This window comes from Mycteria americana, chromosome 4, assembly GCF_035582795.1.
Source record: "Mycteria americana isolate JAX WOST 10 ecotype Jacksonville Zoo and Gardens chromosome 4, USCA_MyAme_1.0, whole genome shotgun sequence".
NCBI classification, from domain to species: Eukaryota; Metazoa; Chordata; class Aves; order Ciconiiformes; family Ciconiidae; genus Mycteria; species Mycteria americana.
In genome coordinates this window covers 72,529,672-72,553,796 of record NC_134368.1, presented here as the reverse complement: position 1 = coordinate 72,553,796, position 24,125 = coordinate 72,529,672, and the positions used below count along the sequence as shown (strand labels likewise).

General features: G+C 42.0%; 1 protein-coding gene across 9 annotated transcripts in view; it reads right to left on the bottom strand.

The window, feature by feature from the left end:
- AFF1 (ALF transcription elongation factor 1) overlaps positions 1-23,655 on the bottom strand; it is a 135,836-nt gene extending 112,181 nt beyond the window's left edge. For 5 of the 9 annotated variants that reach the window (XR_012775591.1, XR_012775590.1, XM_075500864.1 and 2 more), the window contains exons 1-2: positions 23,631-23,654; positions 14,572-14,634 (exon numbers count right to left, since the gene is read on the bottom strand). Coding sequence is in view for 7 of the 9 variants with exons in the window: in XM_075500864.1 (XP_075356979.1) it covers positions 14,572-14,606 (35 nt within the window). In the remaining 2 variants the exon portion in view is untranslated. Of the gene's footprint in view, positions 1-14,571; positions 14,635-20,489; positions 20,552-23,630 lie in introns of those variants that run through there. The other 4 variants (XM_075500867.1, XM_075500860.1, XM_075500862.1 and 1 more) reach the window with 4 other exon arrangements.
- Positions 23,656-24,125: the final 470 nt, after the last annotated feature.

Below are 24,125 nucleotides of genomic sequence, written 5' to 3'. Positions count from 1 at the left end.
AAGATTGTAAATAGAAAACCGCAGAACAAGTGGCTCTGATTATAAAGTAAGTAGATAATACCATTGTTATATCAGGTAATCATGGACTCAACTGCTCATAAGCAACTGGGGATTTGAGGTGTCACCTTGATAATGGACAATGTCTATTACATACTCCAAAAAAACCACCCTCAAAAACCAACCCAAACAAACACACACACCAACAAAAACAAAACCCACACCCAGCATTTTGTGAAATTGTTTGAAGTCCTAAAAGTGCCAGTAAAACCACTATCATCTCTGAAGACAAGATATTAACAAATAAGGAAACCCACGAGGGCTGGACAAAATAATAAAAGAACAAGTTATCCAAGCAGCAGGCACCTGGCACTGGAAACAGTAACTGTAACACAAAACCCCTGACTCCCAGCAAAGCATACATTTCACACTTACACACACACTCACTTGCATACACCTTTTTTAACTTAAAACTAAGCTTGCAGAAGTAGCTAGTTAGTGCAGATTTCATATGTAAATGAGATAGTACAGAAGGCAGCAAGAGATGATTGCTGTGTATGTCCTATGGTGTGGAGGTAACAAGATTAACATGAAATCCTCATACAATACTTTTTACTATGGGCACCTCCAAAGAAACCAGTATCAATCTCATCAGGTTACAAACAGGGTACAGAAGACAGGTGCCATGACTTTCCCAGCATCACCCAGGTGGCCAACAGCAAAGCCTAGAAGGGAAGACGAGCATCCCAGATTGCAGCAAGGGTCTTCAAAGAGGCAAACTAACTACAAGTATTAGAGTTGCTAACATTGGTAGCTAATACTTCTTATTTCGCAGCATTTTATAAATTCAAAGCAGTGTAGAAATATTAGAGCTCCGTCAAGAAGGAAACAGAGCATCTTTCTTTTCCCTAGAAGCCTAATTCAGGCTCTTAACTCTGATGATACCGGTGACCACAAGATCTTTCAGCCAGGTTTGTAATATGTAGTTTACCCCACATGGTAAAAGTGAGAGTTTTGTCTTTTTTTTTCCCTTGGCTTTATTTGAAGAATGGCTCCAATCATCTCAGCTCCAGGTCTGGAGTTCGCCATTCTCTGTATTGTATGAATTAAAGCTCTTCTGCAAAGTACTACAGGAAAACAAGCTAGAAAATTCCTGTCAACACCCTTTTGCTATTGCCTTCAACTGTGTCATAACCGGGGGGGGGGGGGGAGGGGGGGGCTTTTTGCTTCTTTTAAGTGTTTTTATTTTGTTGAAGCTGAACTCATTAATTTGCTAATCAGGGGATTTTTCTCATTTTCAGATAAGACACAACCCCAAGGAAACACACCCTACCCTCAAGCTCCTTTTCTGCCAGGAAAGGGCCAAATGAACGAAGAATGCGATAGCAAGGCAGGAACACTATACAGATACATGATGTGCAAGCCTTTGTCTTTGTCGAGAATGGGTGTTTTAGATCACTTAAAGAACCACTGTCAAAGGTATTCGCAAAAGTGGTTTTAATATGATGTTGTAAAAGTGCAACTTAAAAAAGTTCGATGGCAAGGTTCACTCTATTACTGTATGGCACAACCTACCAAGGCACAAATCAAAGTTACCAACACAAAATCAGTTACCAAGGCACAAATCAAAGTTACTATACTACAAGGTTATGCACGATATCAGCCACTTACCAAAGATCTGCTGTTGGTAAAAGGTGTCTCTGCCTCGAGGAGCAACCTTGAGAGGCGTCCCAGCTCAAGAGGAGATCCCTGCCATGCAGCCAGACTGCCTAGCAGGGAGAGCTCAAAGAAGGCTCACTTAGGCTGTCATATTTATGGAATAAAGTGGTTGGCTTGTAGTCAAGTTACATGCAATGGGAAAGGTATGCATGAGACTCCTTGTACGCACAACTTTCTTTGTTCCTTGATAAATGAGTCTTGGAAAAGTCACCCGCTATTCATGTGTTAATCGCATGATCAGTGTTCCAAGCTCATATGCATCGATGCTCACTGTGTCACTCTGCTCCTTTGTGGGTTTTCCGAGAACAGATTGAAACTAGAGGAGTTCCTGGCCCATTTACACTTAGGCCTTTACCTCCTTTGGAGCCTGTACCAAACTACTGCTAGTTTGGTTAAGGGGTTGAGTGCATCCATCACACTCCACCCCGAGACTACAGTCAATCCACTTTATCGACTGATAGAGGGATAGTACGGTTACCTCTTGCCTCTATGTCATAAATATGTGGCGTACTGCCACATATTTATGATCAGTGGTAAGGGTACAATTATTTGATAAGTTGTTTAGTTTAAGTGTCGCAATTAATGCTAGTTATATACCATTTCACATCCAGAATCAGTTGATTGTATATGTTCTACATGTTGGATTAACATAATTTGTTTCATCTTTTACCAAACTTTTATATACAGAATGATTATAAGCAATAAACATAATAAAGTTAAAACTAACAAAACTACAGTTGGATGCGGCATCAAATTCAAAATTCCAGTTGCTGTTGGTGACCATTCAAAAAGAGTTTCCCACCAGTGATATTCTCCATCTTTATTCACTCTTTCTAGGACATGGTGTATCCTCTCTGCATCATGATGGACGGTAATCATGGTTCTTTGTCCATTGTTCCAAATTCATTTTAGCAATTGACTCAGGTCATCAAGTTGCAACAGTTTTCTTACCAATGTGAGATTCATTCCAATAGGGTTAGGCAATAAATCTTGATGCAATGTATACTTAGATTGTAGCAATTGGTGGGTTGTGACAGGAGCTGAATAGTTAAAGTCACATCATTAATTTTGGTAAAATTACAAATACAGATATTTGAGTAATTATATGTCTATACAGTGGTGTTGTCAATAAACATAGAATCACAAAGGTTTCTCATACAAATACATCCAACATATACAAGTACAGGCTCAGGGGTTTCATCAGGATGTATTTCAAAATGACAAACATTTTGTTCAGTGTCAAGACAAATGTCTTGGGCCTTAATGGTATTACTTTCACAAATAAATCCTTGTTGTTCCCGTACAACACATGCATCAACATCAATAGTTTGCCATTTGTTCCCATTTTGTTGGGCCCATACTCTATGTTCTAACAGATAGAATACAGTTCCGTGGTGATTTAATCCCAGCGCAATGATTGGGCATATGGTGTATATTGAAGCACTGTGTATTGCCAGAACAAAAGCTGTGGCTTTACTGTCAGTGGGATCAGAAGTGAAATTAACTAGATACCACCAAGACTGGAAATCCTTTTCAAATTGAGTCACATTATCCCAAATTACCTTTCGAATATCAGTGGGCAAGGTGCCCTCATCACCTTCCCTTATAACTGCTGTTAACAGTAGATTGGCACCCACAACTGAGAAACATATATGGTGCAGAATGTACTATAGTTACCATATTGATTAACACAAATAAAGGAAGTGAGGGTCTCCACCCCATGCGTTGGGCTTGTTGGTGTATAAGCCAAATTTGGTCCATACTGCTGCTGATTGCTCCTGTGAGAACGATAAGCAATCCTTCTATGGTTGACACAGTCTCCAGGGGAGGTGTGCTGGTATCATTCTCAGTATCGTTCATGGAAAGGAAAAACAATACAAGTCTTGGTGGGGTTTTTCCAGATGGGTTGCCCCTTAGTGGCTCAACTTGTTTAACTGCTCAGACTAAAGACAAAAGTCCCTTTTCCCACTCAGAATATCTCTGCTCTGTCTCTTTAAATGCAGTCAAGTTAAACATTAAAGGCCTTTTTGGCTCACTTGGCCCGGTCTGGAATAGATTGCACTAAGTATCATGTTCTGCAAAACCCCATTCTGCTATAATAGGGTCGTGGGGGTGTACTGGCCCAGTAACTGATATGTCTTTAATTCCTGTATTAGAGTTTTGACTGCCTCTTCGTGTTCTGGGTTCCATTTCCATGGTTTTCCCTTACATAAAAGTGAGTACAGTGGGCAAGCAATGATAGAAAATCCAGGTATATGTTTCCTCCAGTACCCTAAAGTACCCATAAGCTGTTGTAATTCTTTCCCAGATTGGGGCATCTGCAATTGTTCTACTTTACTTAGGGTGTCCAGTGGAATTGCTGCACTACCTGCAATTCACCAAGTACCTAAAAATTTTACTTCTCTACTTGGTCCCTGACATTTTTCAGGTGGAACTTCAGTTCTGCTTTATACGGTGCCTACCACACTACTGCTGCCGCTTCTCCCACCTTTTCAGGGGAGGTTCCTCTGATTAGAATATCATCTATATATTGGTACAGTTTCACATCTTGAGGGAGTGAGACTGTCTGTAAAAGTTCAGCAAGTGCACCATGAGCAATCGTGGGTGAATGTCTACACCCCTGTAGGATTCTATTAAAGGTGTACTATCTATCTTTCCAAGTCAAAGCAAATTTCTCTTTTTCCTCCTCCTGCAAGGGGACCATAAAGAGACCGTATCTCTGACATCTAGCACTGCCATCCACGGGTGTGCGGCTGCTCGTAGTGTGGCTGTTAAAGTTGCAATATTAGGTACTGCAGACCTTAGCAGGGCTGTGTTGGCATTTAGGCACTGATAATCAATTGTCAGACGCCATCTCCCATCTGGCTTTCGTACTGGCCAGACGGGTGAATTATATGGGGAGTGGGTTCTGGAAATAATGTGCTGTTTTTCCAAGTCTGCTATTACATCAGAAATTCCATTTTGTTCCGCAGCAGAAATCACATACTGTGGTAATTTTTGAATTGGGGAGTGCAGGGGCTGCACAGAATACACATACTACAGTGCCTTCCAATTTCTACTGGGGTTGAGGTCGGTACTTATACCAAAGAACCACACACTGCCATCTGGCAAGGCCAATTTTGTCCAGTCAAAACACTGAAATGCAAAATATTTTCATTGTGCTTTTTAACTGCAAAGTGAGTGGATGACATGTGCTTCTCGCCAGGGAGCCATAAATTAACCTTCACAGTTTGGCAAATAACACTTGCTCCATTTACTCCGGTGACTTTAACTCTCAGCCGTCCAGGTTGCATACCCAGCTTCTCAGCATCCTGTTGGGGTAGTATTGAAATTTGTGCTCCTGTATCTATTAGAAGTTTCACCAACTGGAATCAGAATGTATTCTGCTTTAATGATGGGTCTAGTCTCATGTTCAGAGGAATCTGAGGGGAACAAGGGAGAGCAGCTTAAGTGGGAGGGTTTCAGCACTTTACAGTCAGGAAAAAAAACCCCAACCACTGCTGCGGGGACTACCACTGCTGAAGCTGGATTCACAAATGGCTAACTCTTCTCAGGTGAAATATCTCCCCTCTCCCCAACCTTAAAAAAAAGTTTCAGATCCCAGATGAGTACCCCAGTCCTTGGACCACTGCTGGTCTCTCCTAATCAGCTATCACATTTTGACAAGTTATTAGCGATGAGGGAAGGAAGAGAGATTGAGGATAGCCAGGCTGTCACCTGGGGGCACAAGAAACTGAAGCTTCTGAAATAAGTATTTCAAAAGGTTTAATTTAAACAAAATATCAACTGGCAGCAGGTCTTAAAGTTTGGGTTTTATTTTTTTTTTCCTCACCCTCCATTTTTTTATTTTGCAAGACAGAATCATAGAATAATTTAGGTGCCTGGGATATCCAGACATCAGTTAATCCAACTTCTGCCCTCAAAGCACAGCCAATTTAGATCAAATTGTATTTAGGCTGGAGATCCTACAGCCTCTTTGGGCCCTGCTCTTACTATCTAATTGTAATTTCCTGTGTTGCAAAATGCGTCTGTTGCCTCCCATCCTTTCACTGTTCACATCTGAGAGAAGTCTGCTCCTGCCTGCTCTCTACCCCCACCAGGTAGCAACAGACAGGAATAAAACCCCCCTTGTCTTTCTCTTGCCCAGGAAAACAAACCCAGCTCTCTCAGCCTCTCCTGCACTTTGTGTACTCCAGCCCAGTTGTCCTCCTACCTCTGCACTGCATTTCCTGTAGCATCTCAGTGTCTTTCCTCTACTAGGGAGCGTGGTCTCCCCAGCATCGGACAGAGGGGAGGAATCCCTTCCCTCGTCCTGCCAGCCACCCTCCTGCTAACACAGCCCAGGCAATGGTTTGCTACAAGGGCGCACTGATGACTCCTGTTCATCTTGTTCACCAGGACACTCAGCCTGCCTTACATAGCAAAGTCTGGGATTCAGTGCAATGTATGTTACCAAAAAGAAAATAAAAGTAACTGCAGCTTTCAAAATGTGTGCTTCTTTTCTTCTTAGGGCTTAATGATAGCATTTTAAATCATGACTTTAAAAAAAAATCCCACATCTTCTCTCAAACTCACGCGTCATTCCAAGGAACTTGATTCTTCTCCCTACGAAAAGCTGTGGAAAATAATACTCCCGAGAGTATGACAGCTTCAGAGAAGAGAATATATTTAACTGCTGATAGAAAGTTCTTGCTAAGTATAACCAAAAGCACTGATAATTAAACATACTAATACCAGCACCAAAACTGCACATCCAGCCAACATTTTCGAGGTGTTTTCCAAACAAAAGCAAAAATCCTATTTGCCCTGGAGAGTTATATATGTGATTATATTCTGCAATTTCAGCTGAAGAGATTAGAAAACAGGGAAAAAGGAAAGGGAGGCATTTAATTATTTAAAGACTACCTACTTATTTTTAAGTAAAGTAATTAAGAATTAGTTTAGTCTTCTTCACGTATGCCTTTCATGCAAGCAGTAACAAAGCTCTCCTTTTTGAAAGGAGGGATACTGTGCAAAGAAAGGAAACTAGTTGAAATCTATGCCTCTATCTCAAAGTTTCATCATCAAGTTTGGTTTTGGGGTTTTTTTCCCTATATCTATCTAGACAGTTACAGTAGTTTCGAAGATTTGTAAGCTATTGATAGGAAGAAAGCTCTACCCAGCTAGCAAATTTAAGGTTCCTCCAACATGCCATTCTGCTGTTTAAGCAAAGAAACAAAAATGCACTGCTATATTAAGTTGAACACTGTGCGCATCCAGCGCTGCAAATGCAGAATACCAACATGGGGAATGACACTTTTGGCTGTCCCACAGTTCCTACATCTTGCAAAGACCTGTGGAATCCACACCTCCCTGAGAACCTGCTAACTCATGTTTTCCACGGCTACTCAAACACACAGGCTGTAACTATTTTCTATATGTTACAAGAGATTTTGCACTTGAATCAAAGCTGCTACAAAATATTGCTAAACATAGCAAAATATTCCCATTGTACAGATGGATAAGTGTATGCACAAAGCAGGCACTCAAATTACTTTGTCTATGCTGCAGAAATCCTGTAACAGAGCTGATATTCAGCATTTCTCTCTCCAAGACCTACACTTCAACAAATTCCACCCCACCTCCCCGGGTGAAGGAAATGCTAAATACTCTAGGCTCCCAAAGCACTTAGGTAAATATCAAGACTTAGACCACGCATCAAATCTTCTGCTTGACTAGAAATTAATTTGGGCCAGGGCCTGCAGTCCAGACTACATTTCCAGATGCGTAACATCCGGAAAAATCATTAAATAAAAGGGTCAGTTTCCTTTCCATGAGATCAGTTTCAAACTTTCTGAAGACATGCCTGGATGCTTCAGTCCAGTATGAAGAGACTAACAGAGCAGTGTGGGATATCTTCAACCCTTTGCCTGCACTTAACCAGGCTGGAACCTGCTCCCTAATCAAGAAAACTTTAAAAATTATATACTTCTAGACTTCTTCCTTGTCTCCAATACTAAACAAAGCTTTTGTCTGTACAGGCTGCACAGATACACTGCTTAGGAAATTTTAAGAAATGTGATTTGTTGTCTTCTGGCTAGTAGCAGGTTCCATTGCTAGACGTGGACATACATACACCATCTAATCATGGCATTTAAAAGTTTATGCAGTGAAACACAGTAAGCCAACTCTACATATATCTACACACAATTGATGCACAGAGCAGTCTTGTTATGTGCTCTGAGATTTAAACACACATTCTCTTAACAACTCAAAGCTTTAATAAGATATTTCACTGCATACACAATCATGTAGGCATGGGAAAAGCCAACATTTTGAATATGATACTGAACGCAAATTAAATCTCAGACTGGAGATTTCCACACAGGTTATCTCCCTGAAGATTAAATAAAATTCATCTAAGCTCTTTCAGGCAGAACAATAGATAATGGAAAAAAATATAAAGACTTGCCACAACAGCTAAGCTTTCTCCAGGAAAAAAATGTCAAGAACAACATGCTTTGTTTGCATCAAAAATTTCTATCAGTTTTCCACCCCCCCTCCTTGAAAAGCACTTGTTCAAGTGCTTCTTGATTCCGGTATTGTGAAAAGGGATTGATGTTTAACAGGGTGTTGGCTTTATGGCAAGGCTTTCTGCATTGATCCACGTATACAAGGCTGTGCCAAGGCGAGGCACCTGCACTGGAAGCACAGAGGCTTTCCAAGAGAACAAGGACTGTGAGGAAATGGGGGAGAAGGAGACAAACCTCCATGTCCTTATTCAACTTCTGTATTTCTGCGCTCATCTCACAAATGCCTATGAAAGCCTCTGAGACAGTAAAAGAAAATTTAACCCCGCTTCCACTGCCAGGTGAGGACTACCTATCATCAATTTCTTCAAAGCACACAGCAGAGACCTCTGCTGAGGCTCTGAAGAGATTGCAAAACCTGCAGGAATTTTATTTTTTTTACATACCCCTTAAACACAGGTACACTGTGATGAAAGGGATGCTATTATTTTTGAAAAGGCATGCACTCAAAAATTAAGAAATGTTAGTATCACTGACACCCAGGCAATGGTGATATAGTCTTCCAAGAAACCTAGAAACCACTATTAGTCCTCAGGGCAAACCTATCCTGGGAGTGAAACACCTGCTTGCACAAGAAAGGGAGTTAATATTCATAACAAGCTCTTTGGGCCTTCTTCCTGAAGCCTCTACCTCATTCCTGAGGTAGTCCACAGCTCAGCTGGGCTTCTTGCAGCAGTAGCACCGCTATCCTGAGTGGGTCCTAAACACAGCCTTCCGAGAGCGTCAGTGCCATGTGCACAGTGCTGGTCTGAGAAGCCCCTGTAGCGGTGACGCTATGCTACAGGTCCTGGTATCTTGGGCTGTACCTGGCAGAAAGGCTATTTTATTAGGCAGTATCCCAGCAACAAATGCAGCAGAAGTCATTATCTTCTACTCATCTCCAAATCTCTGTGCCTCATTGCTTGTGAACTCCTGACTTCTAGGGACCCTGCTGTATTTACAGAACAGGATTTAGTGGCGAAGGTAGGAGAGAAACCAAGGGATGGATAAAGGCAAGCACCCTGGGAAATCCTGCCTTTGTCACTAAATTGTTACCTGAACCTTACTTAAATCGCCTAAGTCTTGATATATGGTATTCTTTACCTAATGGTCTCCTCCCTTCCCCCAATTTGTGTCACACTGAGTTTGGTTTAACAGTTAATTCAAATTAAAAGTGGATTAATATCAGCTGTTTGAAAAGATGAACAAAGTCACCATAACATCATGCTACACATCCCCCCTGAAAAGAGCTTGTAAGTAAAATCAATACTCAAATAGTTTGAAACCTTAGCACACACACACACGAAAAATCACACAGCACAGGTGGGGAATATCAAGATCCTGCCAACTACAGGAAGAGAGGAAAAACAGTATCAGGAATCAAAGCAGGAAAGGACTGGGAGACTAGGACGCTAGGACTAGACTTCCCCTAGTGCTCCTCACAGTGATATAACAACATACTACTGCTGAATTGCAGGGCTTTTTTTGTTCTCCTTTCCTAGGAAGACATCTTCAGGGAAAGAAAAGGTAAAGAACACTGGAAGCATCATGTGTGGAAAAACAGCATCTAAAGTTTGCTGAAGATATAAAAGGAATTTTAAAATAAAAGAAAACTGAGCATTCTCTCTGTCAAAACTTTAACAAGGAAGATAATGAACTGAACAACAACATTGTATTACTTTCGGATTTTCTAATACATCCCAACAATCCCACTTACTGGGGTTTTCCGAAGAGCCAAGGCAGCCAGGTACATGCTTTCTCCTAACAGAGGTAAGTAATAATTCCTCAGCTGTGCTGGCAGCCACTTTCCATTTTTAAGGAAGGAGGGGGTGGCAGAGCATTGAACATCCCACCCAGAATGAAGCCTCAGAAATCCTATGCCACAAATGTTTCACATGAAGCAAATGCCATTCAGATGTTTTTTTTAAAGTTTTGCTCACACGACCAAGGGAATGGCCGAGAGGCCTCACGTTCCCCATCTCTGGTTTCTGGCTCACCAGCTGCCCTAAGAACAAAATTGTGCCATTTTTGTTGGAAGATTTGATGAAAACTGTGTTTCCCTGAGGAAAGCTTTCTGCCAGAATATATCCTGTCAGCTGTAGACCCCTCCCCCTCCAGTTTTCAAGATTAGCAAACTGCAGCTTCTCTCACCTCTTTTTTTATTCACCAGTCAGGGATACAAGTTTCCCCTTTTTCAGGTCCTTGTCTCTGAAAGATGTATTGCAGATGAAGGAACCTGTCTCCATTAAGTAAAATGCCAACAAAACAAATCAATAAGCTTTTCATACTCTTCAGTTCATGATAAGATCAGAAATGCACTCCTGAGGTGGCGAAGATTACCAAAGTAATACTTCTTAAAAACCTAACAGGAAAAGCTTCCTACAGGTGATCATAATTTCAAATGTATTTAAGGTATTTATGAGCATTTTAATTTTAGAAGATCCATTCTTATCTACCTATGCGTTGAATGAGAATGGAGTTCTCCAGACATGAAGCTTGTGATTTAAACACTGCATAGAAATGCAAATCCAACTGAAAACCAAACAAAGGTGTGCAGGCAACCTGGATGCCATTGTTTCTTAATTTTGAATTCCTGAAAATGCCAGACTACTGACCTCAGGCATCAGTGGCAAAGCACAGGATGTGGGTACATTATGTGCATTTTATGTACACAGCACCACCTTGCCTGGCTATATACCTACCCATATCTGGACATGTTGACCAAAAGGAAGCTGAGATTTACAAGGAAAAAAAAAAAGACTCAGAAGTTTCAAGCATAAAGCGACAACATTTTCAGATAAGGTGCAGATGCTGATACATTGCCAAAACCAGTAACTACAGCATCTACAACAGGGTCTGGCATTCCTACAGAAGGAAGATCGGTATCTCTTCGGTCACCACTAACAATGCCTGCCATACCTGAGTGTTGGTTCAGTACTACTCAGTTCACACACCCATGGATTTTCAAAGTAATCACCTAGTATTTTATCTCCAGCCTTGTTCGTCTATTCAATTTATTCCTCCTGAAGCATCTGGAAGTTTTCCACATCTCCACAGAGCTTGACGAAGCTATTCTTTAAGTTAGTAATTTTTCACCTGCTATGAAATTTAGTTGTTCCTGTGCCTTTTCTGTTATAATGCTGTTTTGGGGGTTGGGTGGGCATGCATGGCGGTGGCATTATTAAATAAATCTTTGCACATCTTTGTTTTCAAGAAGTGTTAAATAAAATAAACAACAACAACAAAAAGAAAAAAATGTTAACAACAGCAATCAGTACCTAGTTTTTGTTGCAAGATTCCAACAAACCTGAATCAGGGACTGTTTAAAGGGGAATACAGCATCCTTTAACTCTGGAAAAAAATGCAATATGACATTATACTAATAAACGTATGATAATCCATTAAGTTTGTGCGACAAATCCTGGAAGCTTACAGTATTGTGAAACAATCAAGCATAGAGTACCAATGAAGAAGGAACACATACCAAGCTATATTAAAATCATTAGATCAAATAGAAGACCAGTAAGCTTTCCTGAAATATATTTGCTGTAAAGTAAAACATGTATTTGTTTATACCCAGAAATAGGTCAAATTCATGCCCTTACCAAGCTTTTCAAAACATCTCATTGCACTGTACTGCACCAGGTTTTTTAAACAGACACACACCCGTACTTTCAGTCTTCAAGAGTCACTGCTGTCCTTTAATTAAAATGTGTTCTCCGAGTTCTGTTGACAAGAAATCCATCTTACCACTGCCATTTATTGCCATTGATGAGTCCTTTGCATTTGGAGGTGAAAAGGGTCAAATGGATATTGTGATTCCTGGCCTGAAGCAGCCACGAGTAGCCTTTTCATTTGCAAAGGGGACTTCTGCACCGGGTCAGAAGGCAAGGACCATGCTCCATAAAGGCTCTGCTGCCCAAGACTGGCAGGACAATTCCTAACCGCTCAGCTCCACGAGTCTCCCTGGCTGTCAGCACCCTTCTTCCTTGCATCTCCTTGCTACCTCTGCAGAAAACCAGAGGCCACATGCCTGCAGAGAGATTAATCCTTAAAGAGTTGCTTATGTTCTGTCAATCCCAAACCCTACACAAACCTGTCAAGGGCTTGATACTCTTGTGTCTTTCTCCACCAGTAGTTGACAAACTAGCTGCACAACAAATACATACACTGCTACTGTAAAACACAGGCTACAACCATAAAACATAGAATTTCAAGGGCTCCACATATTTGGAGGAAAAGAGATAGATTAATGTTATCCCCAAACTCCTGCCTCCAAACTACAGTTGGAAAGCAAGCAAAATTCAGAAACCCATACATGCAAGCATACACAAAAAAAAAGTTTAACAAGGTAAATGAAGCTGTGCACTGTAAGCAATGGCAAGTCTGAAGGCAGCTGAGGCAGCAAAACTCTGTTAACCCTGATTCAGCAAAGCACTTCTCCATAGGCTTGCTTTATAGCACCTTCTTAAACTTAGCACTTTCCAGAACCAAAACTGACTGTCAGCAGCACATCCTTTCTGGACAAATCATGAAAAGCACTTAAGATTTCACCGGGTCTAACCCACATAGCATAGCTACAGTGAGGCTAGACTACCAAGGCAAAGGAAAGAAACTGAGCTGAGTACAACACTGAAAAAAAGGGCAGGGAAGAATATAACCGAAAGGATATTTCAACTTTAACAACAGAAGACTAAGTTGGATGCAGCCTGTTACAAAAGAAATTGCTCTGCAGATGTTAGGAATCAAACATTTCTGAGAAAAGAGAGGAAAACAACCCTTCGTCCTTCAATATTTAAATCGAAGGACACACATTTAAAAAAGAAACCACCTTCTCCCAGGAACTAGACTGCATTAGAGGCTGCACCCTACTAGCTTTTGGCAGCCATCAGGAGCAATTTCCATCATTTTCCTTGGCATTACTTGCTTATCACTCTGAATGCCTTAAAATGTTCCATAGCCAGTATGAACTTTCACAAACAGTTAAAAACAACAGAAAGAAGTTTATAGTCCTTGTTGGCTTTGGCACTGGAGCTGTCAGAAACCACACTGTGAAGAGTGTTAAATATCCTGATTTATATTCCAATTGAATCAAGATAACATCTATGTACAGAACACAATGTACCCTTCAGATTCACTACAGCTGTCAGATTCATTTTGTGGTGATATCCAATCCCTAGATGAGGCAAAGAGGTATGCAGGACACTAAGTAAGTAAATGCCCGTGATCTTGGTTTGCTTTTTGATCAGGCTGCTATACACAGTATTCCAACCAGAAGCCATCCAGAAAACAGATTTTTTTTTTTTTTTTTTAAGGTCCATACCTTGCAGATGCATTGCCAAAAAAAAAAAAATTTATGAAGTTAGATGTACCTTGGAGAGTTGGAGAGTGATAGCAGAGGAGGTGCAGTAGAGAGTTTGGATGTCTTCGCAATATCTCTATCCACTCACGTCTCCCCCCCTAATGTGACTGTGCAGTGATCACTGTCCTTTCATGCCTCAGGATGGCATGTATAATAGGGGAAAAGAACACTGACCTGTGGTATGAGGATAAAGCATACCGGCAGTTATAAAGAGCTAAATGAGAAAGAAATGGGAACTGCAGAAAAACAACCTCTGGGAGGAATCAGTTTTGCAAGTTAGGTGTCTAAGCATAAACCCCTCATTGTCCAAACTTCCAAAGATGCGTACCTGCAAGACTCAGAGCCTTGAGTCAGGTCAGGATTGCCTTTCTCAATTTAAATGCATTAAGAGTGCAGAAATGCTTGTTTTAAGGGCTGGGTTGCCTCATGCAGATCACTAAGAGAGCAATGTTGCCCCCTGCTACACTGAGCCTGTGAATAGGACAGGATATGAAGCAACAGGGCTGGCTCACTAGAGATCAAGGCATGATGTGCTGTAAGCAAACGCCTCAACTCCATGTGATGAGTAGAGTTTCCATGGGACAAGGGGCCACTCTCGCCAGTGAGAATCACAGAATCATTTAGGTTGGAAAAGACCCTTAAGATCACTGAGTCCAACCATTAAGCTAACACTACCAAATCCACCACTAAGCCAGGTCCCTAAGTGCCACGTCTATGTAAAGGTCCCATTGAGACCCAGTGTCAAACATTGTTCATTTCACAACAGATTCAAGTTACAAAAGGCATCAATTCTTTGGTAAAAGATAGCATGTTAGATTTGAAACTCCTCCTCTCCCACTCAGTGATTATGATTCTTGCATTGAGGGGGGGATTATTTTTTTTAAAACCATCTCAAAATTTGTCACAGCACCTGGGAAGCCAGGATTACACCAAATTAATTCCTACCCATTGTTGCTGCTCTGGTTGTCTGTAGGTTCCATTATGATGTTTCCATTTGAGTCAGCTCATCTGGAAGAGAAAACACAGATATTCAACATCTCTTTTACAAAAGTACATCTCTTTTACAGTACATCTCTTTTACAGTACGTTGTACTCAGTGGATGCCACCCAAGCTTTGCTTCAACAGTCACAAACACCAACCCAGGAACATCCTTCCTCAGAGTCAGCAGAGCAAAAAAAGGGAGAGTCAAATAAGCAAACATGAAAAATCTTCAGTTTCCAAAGTAGCAAGTAATTACAGTATAGTGATGTCTAGAATGTTTGTTACAGCGAACAAAAAATGAAATCTAAATGTTTATTTCCTTTGTCTATGTGTGTCTGTGCGCACACTCTGCATTTAGGTTTGTATGCGTTACATCTGAAATCTCCATTTTAAATTAACTTTCCAAAACCATTTTGCACTGCAAAAAGATACAGAATACTCACTGCCACTCACTCTCCCACAGATATTTTCAGAGCTGTGTGAATCCTTCAATTCTCCCTAGCAGCCTAAATCATCTTTCAATTATGTCCAGGATGATGGTGTGAAATACTACACAACAGGAAGGTTAGATGTAACCTAAAGAATAGATTGCTTACCTACAGCAGCAAATAATTTGAATTTTTGCTGTTCACTAGGTTGACAGCTTTCTCCACAATCCCCAGTACTGATAGGCTGAGGCACAACCTCTGCATCAAACACACTTACAGTTCAAGAAACTGAGTTCTAGAAAAGCTTGTAAATGCTAATAATACTCCTGTAAACACTTCTGTTGGTGTCAAAGAGACCTATTAGAGCCACAAACACATTACTATATCATAATGAGTGTTTGCAGAAATTGGCCTTAACTGTCTAGGAACAACAAAATACATTTAGTAATCATCTGCCTGGAACAGCAAGGCAGCAGGAGCCGCCATGTAACATTGGTTCTCATGGCAGGTTTTTCAAAGGACTAGCAGCTACCTGAGCCAGCACCTGTGCCAATCTCTGCTGAGCTCTTCAGCATTCAAAACAGGGACCTACACTGCAGCTGGATGAGTACCTGCCTAAAGCAGGGAGACTGGGTCGAGATCTCCAGGGACAGGCTACACACAAAGCCTGGGCGGTCATTGCAGTGCTGCTAAACGTATATGATCCAAACACATGGATCATATGTAGCTAAGAATGGGAGAACCAAGATATCAATTTTCCCCTTCCCCCAGCAGTGACGCTGCATTTCAGGTCTGGCTCTTAAAGAGAACTACAAGCTTGGCCAAGAGCATGACAAACGAGGCTATTGCTACAGGCTCCAGGATATTCAGTTCAATTTTAAGAATAAATATACCATTAGGGCACTCCCTTCGGACAACCAAATAGCCCTCTGATGAATGGAAACATTTGTGGAAAGAGGAAGGAAAGAAAAGAAAAAACAAACATAAAAATACAGCTGTAGATTAAAAGGTAACACTGGATAAAAATTCAAAGCAGCAGCATTCAGGAAGCAAGGAGGAAACAGAAGGGGAAGGATGTTGCAGCAATTACTGCAAGAGAGAGAGCCCCTCATGCCACTGTAACAGCTGTTCCCCCTAGCAGGGCCCTCACAGACAGCTAAGTTTCAGCCACTATGTAACTGGTGCCATTTTGGCCAGTCACAGGAAAAAAAAAAAAAATTCCCCTTGCACACACAAGAGATGACCTCAGAGCTTACTCTCACACAAAGCTCTTTGCCCACTCTGTGCCCAACACCTATTTCTCACCATCCCGTCTGCCCCAAACTTGTCTTTAGTTCACAGTAGTGCAGACAAAGTAAAGCGTGTGCAGAACTGATGGCATCAAAATAGTTTTCATGATGCCTGCCACATGGGTACCCTGTGCAGCTAAGACCTGGTCTACAAGGACTTGTGAAGAAAAGAAACATGCCTGGAAACACAAAGACATTTAATTAATCTAGAGCAAGCCTAGATTAATTAAAGTGCAAGATCATCTCAGCAGAAGCAAAAAATCTCCAACAGGAAGAAATATGACAGAAAATGTTTACATTTCAATTTGTGACATTCATTTGCAGCATCTCACACTCCTGAGAGAGCAAAATGATTTATGGCTGGGGGGCAGGCTACAGTAGCATTATGCAAAGTCTTGTGAACCCACTTAGAGCAACTGATATTAAACAGGAGCACAGATGCTTTGATGATTAGATGAAGCAGCTGATCTCTAGGTCATGGTTTTAATCCCAGGTGAAATACCATCAGATAACCATTCTGCAAGCCACAGGAAGACAGAGGCCACTAAAGATGGGAATCCTATCAGACACCCACCTCAACGTGCAGCTAGGAAGACTAAGTAATAGACATGCATACTAAATTTAGAGTACAGATCTGAAAGCAAACAAACCCTTAATATTTGTTCCCTCCTAAGAATCTTGAAAACCATAACCTTTGCTGGTAAATAAACAGCCTTAAAAGAACAAGGTGCCCACTCGAATTTAAAAATAAACAAAGGTGGGAGAAGTAGGAAGCACATACTGGAAGAAGTCATTCCAACTTTCTTTCAACTTTTGTTTATTTAATTCTACATTCCTGGTCTTCAAATGTTCAGAGAGGTTTCCTCAGTCAATGCATGGACCTCACATTGTAATAACATAGGTAGATAGAGATGCATGCACACATTTGACTAAACAGGGTAGTGGAGAAGCCCGCTCTGATGCCAACTTATCCTTAACACGGCTATAAAGCATGTGAGCATCGAGAAGTAAAATCTAGATTTCACTAAACAATCTACAAGTTTTGCAAATGCTTTTGACAGGGCCAGGTTTTCAACCATATTGATGCAGCATGGATTTGAGGTTGCATGGGCATTGTTAATCTGACATATTTCAACAAGTTACAAATGCTTTTGCTTTTATTTTCTGCAAACAAGCTATGTTTATAAACACAAGCTTTCCTCTCTGATGTCAATTAGCCTAGCTGGCTAATTTAGTTAGGATGCCTTTTCTTGTTCTAAAAGCAACTGTTCTGTTATTAACAGTGCTTTTTGCTCAAAAAGCTTAAAACCATTTCTTCCTTCACTCATTTTCGGTGATGCGTGTTGCTTCTTGCCCTGTAGCCCCACACACACCTCCCTGAGGTTTCAGGGACTCTAGGATGCCAAGGATTTCCTTCCGAGTCAGTCAGGAAGCACCCTTGCAAAAGACTGGTGGAAATCGCTTTTTAGGTTCAAAAAATGCTAACCATTTTTGTAAAGCTTGTTTCTTTAGTGGGTTTTTTGTATCATTCTTCAAGAATTTCAGATTGAAAATAGAAATTAATGCCTGTGTGCATTTATACAGACTGCTAACCTCCAAAAATGTTGCTACTAACAGTCATGCAAAAATGAGGCAATGCAAAAGGAGACAGACCAAGTTTGCTGTATGGGAAAAGGTCATATTTTTACTATTTGCTTTACTGAAGTCTTAGAAATAGCAATTCTAACACCACTTAGGATGCATCGTAACTCTTAAATGAGAAAGAGGAAAGATTAGCACCACACATCAGAGCATATGCAAAAATACTGTAAATAAACCCCTGACAGCACCTGGAGGATGAAACAAAATCACCCTGACTCTGTGGCCACATTGCATGAGGAGACAGTGCACCACCTCCTGACCACGAGGTGCAGCTCATAATCCACCTGCACTGTACCCTAGTGAGCCAAGCTCTGTTTTACACATTTGGGTACAGATTAATCAAGACATTAGCTGAAACTGAGGAAGTGGAGAGCTGCCAGGGAAGAAACTGTCCATATCTGCCCCTGACCCCAGGTGAGCCAACAGTGCCTCCTAATCCATGGGGCTGAGAGCAGTTGGGTGGCTAATTACTCAAATGCCAATGCCTGAGCTGGACACCTCAGCAAAACAGCCATCAGAAGCTCAAGACTAAGCAGTTTCTGTTCTAAAGACTCTCCCCAAAGTCATGAAAAAATATGATATTCAAAAGCTTCTAGATTCCTCATCACAACCTAACCAAGATATGAGGCTGCTTTGTGACTGGCTAGATCATTAGCATTAAACCCCACCTTTTTAACGAAAACCACGCCAGTACTGCCTTTAAAAGAGAAGTCTGCCTAAGTTAAAGATACAATCCAACAGGGAGATAGATCAAGCGTAACGTCTGTGTCTTCAACAGGTAAGACAGACATGGATTCAAGGATTTAGCTGTGGAAGCTAATTTTATGTACTGAGAGGCGACAGAAATGCTCATAAACTGACTGTGCAGGAGCTCAGGCTTTTATGAAAGGAAGACAACAGTAGTTCTGCAAGCTGTGAAATTTACAAATGCATTGTAAAGTTTGTGGATGCAGGTGGACTTCTCAGCTGAATATTGGGTTAATTTTGCCACCGATAAGTAATTTTCTACCAATTTACCAGAATATGTATCCAAATTTAATGTTATTTTGTATTTCCCATCAAACTGTGTGGAGACAAGGAAAACATAAATACAGTACCATGCTTAAAATGTACTAATAATGAAAAGCCATGTGAGATGTACATGTACCTATCTTATCACCTAAAATAGATCTGAACACTGCAACTAGTATTCATGAACAGAAAAAACTGTTAGAGCTGAGTCTGGAAAGCTTTGACTCTGTATCCCAGGAATTGCAAAAAGTATTGTCATGAGGGGTAATAGGAATCATTTGTTTCACTGGCGTTACATCCGTGGATAGGCTATTTGCAGCTGTCAGTTTTCTATTGCAGCCAATTATTCATTTCTACTCCACATTTATCCCCAAAGGCTAGTTGTTGGTAAAGAAGCTGAACTCTTTATAATTACTGTTTCTCATTTTTAAAAAAGCTACTGTCATAGACTACCACAGCATACAATGGAGATGAAAGCAGGCACCCAAGTGGCCCTTATCTGAATTTTTACAAGTTTCTTACAGTGCTGTATTTGGCAAAACTGATTTCTGTATCCCTTAGCTGGACATATTTGTATTCCTCTTCTTTCTGCCTTTCTCCATCAAGCCACAGGCCAACAGCTGCTCTGATGGAACACAGAAGCTGCTTGGAAAGTTAAACCTTACGCACCCATCTCAAGAGTTTCCCTTCCCTTCAATACTGTTATTACTGATATAGATAATATTATTATGGGTAAAACTGGATGTATTTGCATACATAAAAAGTATTTGAAGGGACATCTCAATGTACAATCACAGAAGACTTTGAATTATTACAACTAAAAAAAAAAAAAATCAATAGTTTTGACTTCACTTCTCCAATTTAGGTTTTTCCACATATGCTGTACCATCTTCCTCTACAGTCAGTGTGCTACAGCTGAACTATAAGACCGACTAATACCCATGCCCAAGTGAGAACAGCGGTATTACTCACCTGAGTGAAAATACCCAGGATAAGCTCCTTGCCCAAGCAGATCCCAAGCTAATAAGATCCCACTTACACACGGGGGGGAGGCGGGGCGGGGGGCGAACACACAGAAAAGACTGTACACCAGTCAAGGAAAATTGTCGGGGAACTTGGGATACAACCACCTGATAAAATACCTTCCTGCAAATAAGCCGGGTTTCAAGTTACCACCTTGTTAACCTGAACGGATACAGCACCTCTCTGCCTAACCTCACTTTCCATGTAACAACGCAGCAACTTGTAGCAGCTGATTACTGCGCTACCGTACGCTGTAGCATTGCAACGCTCGTCGAGATGCCGCAAGCGCTCGCGCAGGCGGTTGGAAACCGCCCCGACCCCGCCCGCCCCGCGGAGCAGCTGCGCGGCGGCCCCATCCAAAAACGGCGGCGGAGAGCACCGGCTGCTGCTTGCTGAGGCGCCCAGCCGCTCCTTCGCGGGCAGTCCCTGGCAGCGGCAGGCGCCGGGACCGGCAAGGGAGGCCGCCGCCGCCGCCCCAGCTCAGCTCACCTCCGCCGCACCGCTGACCGGCCGGGCTCCGCGGGCGCCGTCCCCGCTGGCGCTCCGCCTCCCCCGGCCTGTTGCGCGGAGCCCCGGGGCCGCCCCCTGCCGCCGCAGCACGGCGAGCGCCGCAAGGTGAGCGGCGCCGGGCCACCCCGCCCTCCCCGCTGAGGGGTTCCGGACGCGCCCGAAGGGTTCCGGAAGCACCCGAAGGCCGGAGGCGCTCTCACCGCCGCGCGTTGCGTGTTGTTGACATCTGTATGAAGAGTGGTTTCGAAGGACGACACAAAATCCAGGGCAATAGCAGACATGAAACCCTAATGACTGTGCCGAAATAAACGTCCCGACTTCTAGACCTGTCAGGGGCTCGAAAAGGCAAATTTCACAAATTGCCCTGCAGCTCTAGCAAAAGGCAGGACGAGAGCATAATTCCAGTGAACATTACAGCAGCCCAATAGTAAGAAAGCCTGCTTCTGCCAAAACTAACAACCGTACTTTTTCCTTCAGATCGTGAATCAATATTTCTCAGTTGACACTGAGGTTGACACAAAAAAATGTTTATTTTCTGAAGGGAAATGGATGCAAGCTGATTTTATATCCCAGAGCAATGCAACCCACGCAGTATCTCACCAAACAGCTTTGCAGCCACCTTGATGGGTGATCAACCTCACAGGGAGCACCTTTGCAGGCTGAACCCTCAGGCACTGCCAGTTCCACCCGACTCACAGGGAGCTCTGCACTTTACCAGGACTCCTAATAAGCTTCCAACCCACTGAAGTTGATGGTACCTGCTTAAGGGCATTGCTTAGTAAAAGCACAGAGGAGCTGCTGTAGGTCTTACCAGAGAAGACGGTGCAGAAGAGTTGCTCTTTCCACAGATCTGATTGTCTTCTCTCAACCATCTCTTTTTCAGTGGTGTGACCTTTTGGCAGCACAAAGACCAGAAACAAGTGTGCTTTGCACTGCCAGTATCGTCCCCCTTTACTACACTATTAACAGGCTATGAAAAAAAAGTTATAGCTCAGAAAGGTGTTACCTAGCTAAGAAATAAACCAAGAGGGGAGGCGAGAACGTGCTGTCTTCCCTGGAAGAGAGGTGTACTTGGTGGGAGGGAAATAAAAGGCCCCTTGGCATTGCTCTTGCATGTCATTGTAGGGTCAGGCAACCAGGGCTGCTGTGGAGTGCAAGGGCTGCTGGATGCCTAGATCCTCCTCTGCCTCAAGGACTACCTAATACCTACATTAAAGGTTCAGGCATGCCAACCTTACCTAAACAAACTCTTTCCAATTAGCTAGTAAATTTTCACACACACAAGCAAGATGCAATGAAGTTACTTTATCAAAGATGTGCTTTCCTATCATCACACAAGAACGTGTGCAAGACTTCTGTAAGTTCTTGTCTTGTATTTCTGCTCAAACTCCAGAAGCAAATGAGGAGGGATCTTATCTTCAAACATGTTGTGCGTTCCTAATGAGTTAATTAGCGTAGGAAGCAAAACAGTAGCAACAGAAACACTGGGAGAGCTGACTGACGGAGAAGCCTCTTAGCCATAAATATTTTCTTGCCATCTCCCTTTTTTTTTTCTTAACAAGCAAAGAAACATTTTCACCACATGATCCATATCAGATGATGAGGGAACTCCCGCAACACACACATAGGCAGACTGAGATGTTCATAAAAGCTGATCCTGCAGATAGATCTTCGGATGTATACACTTCCTGCACACAGAAGAGAAACCTCACCAGAGAAACCACTTCCACAATACTCTCCATTTCACATAGCTTCCTGTAGGCCCTCTTGATTTACTGAACAGGTCAAGCCAATAACTAAGCAGTATGTGAAATTAATCTCATCACAGAGCCTGCAGTAAACCTACCTCAGGCTGGAAAACACTAGATGAAGGCATTGACCAGGGCCTAGGCACTTGGTTCCTACAGTCAAGTAATTACAAGCAAATAGCAACTTTCAGGAAATACAATAGCAAACCTCCTCCATGAGGTCTTACAGTTAGGAAGGCAACACCTAACACAACCTTTGCTTCAGTAGAGAAGTATTTCTTTAGCAGAAATTATTTCCTAGCAACAGCAACTATTTTAGTGGCAGCTGTTACTTTGGAATGTATGGAAGAGCAGGAAAATAAGTAATTCATTTAGTAACATCTGTGTATCCTAGGACATTCCAAGTCTAAACTCAGACTCATTGGAGTTAAAATGTGAATGTAGTGCTAGTCAGTGTCTCAAAGCTGCTTTTTCCAACGTACTTTAAATATTGATTGTATAAGACTCCTTTCTTCATTTTAAGTTCAAATTTGAAGTGTCAGCACATTGTATAACAGGACTGTTAGACAGGCGCATAATTTTGGGAACACATTTTAATTGTCCTAACTCTCAGGCTTGAGGTAAGAAAGAGAAAAGGACAGATGCCCTCCACATCATAACACTTTGAAATGCCTTCTATTTCTAAGAGGTTTACAGAAATATGGTCACTGGTGTGTGCAATGTCTGCATGCTGGTTTGCTGCGCCCGATATATTGCAACTGCTGTATCAGCTCATGCCAATCCTCTTCTGATCATTTCAGTTGCTTGCTGGGGGCAGCTGATTCGGAGGACACTTCAAGAATTCCTCAAAAAGCTGTTTTTAAAATCAATAACTGCCCCAGTTATTGGGGCTACTTCCTAACCATGCGCTAGCCCTTGGTCTCTGCTTTGCTACACTTCTGCTCCACTGGGTGTTGAACTTGGCTGACCTTGCTCACACCAGCCAGGCAACTCAACAGGAAAAGACGCTTCCAAGTTGGCTACCCAAGTTAAAGGGGCAGTTTTATGGTGTTCTTGCTGCCAAAAGTCACACCTCTGCAAATCATTTTGTCTACCCTTCCCCTAACAGAGAAATACCATGCACATGACAGAATTTGTACTTGGCCAGGCTACTCACTACATGGCAGAGACCTAAGATTACAGCACAAAACTATGACTACAGAGCACTCAAACAAGAGGGATTACATGGCTATCCTACTCCTCAGAAAGACTTAAGTTTAAAGCTGAATCAGCAGCAAGCCCTCCTGGAACCTTACCCTCTCCACTTGAAATTAATTTGACACACTGCAGGCTGTTTAATAATAATAATCATAATCCATAAAAATGGCCTTACCCGCAATTTGCATGGTGAGGTGACTTCTTGCAGAGAAAACAATTCACAGCATCCAGCTTGCAGAGCAAAGTAGTAAGAATCTGGAGTTAAAGCTGCAGTAGCATTCTTCTCTCCTAAAAAGGAAATAAGAGAAATCCAGGACTGCCAGAAGAACAGTAAAGAGTCACCAGGTTCAGTGTCCTTTATCCTCTGTATTGCATGCACAGAGATCCAGGTCAAAGATACTGTCTATGTTTTCTGTGAATGACAACAAAGGGACGGTACTGCAAAGTTAAGCCTATGAGCCTTTTCCAAGCTGTCTGTAAAAGGAATATTCAAGAGGATGGATACATACACAGCTGAACTTGTGGATGTTATGTTTTCAATTTCTGAAATCTTCCAGAAGTTAATGCTGAACTGTTCTGGGGACAGGTCGCAATTTTAACATATTTCTAAGAAACACAACCCAAAATTTAAGTGGGCAAATACACCAAACCCAGCATTTATGACTGGTTT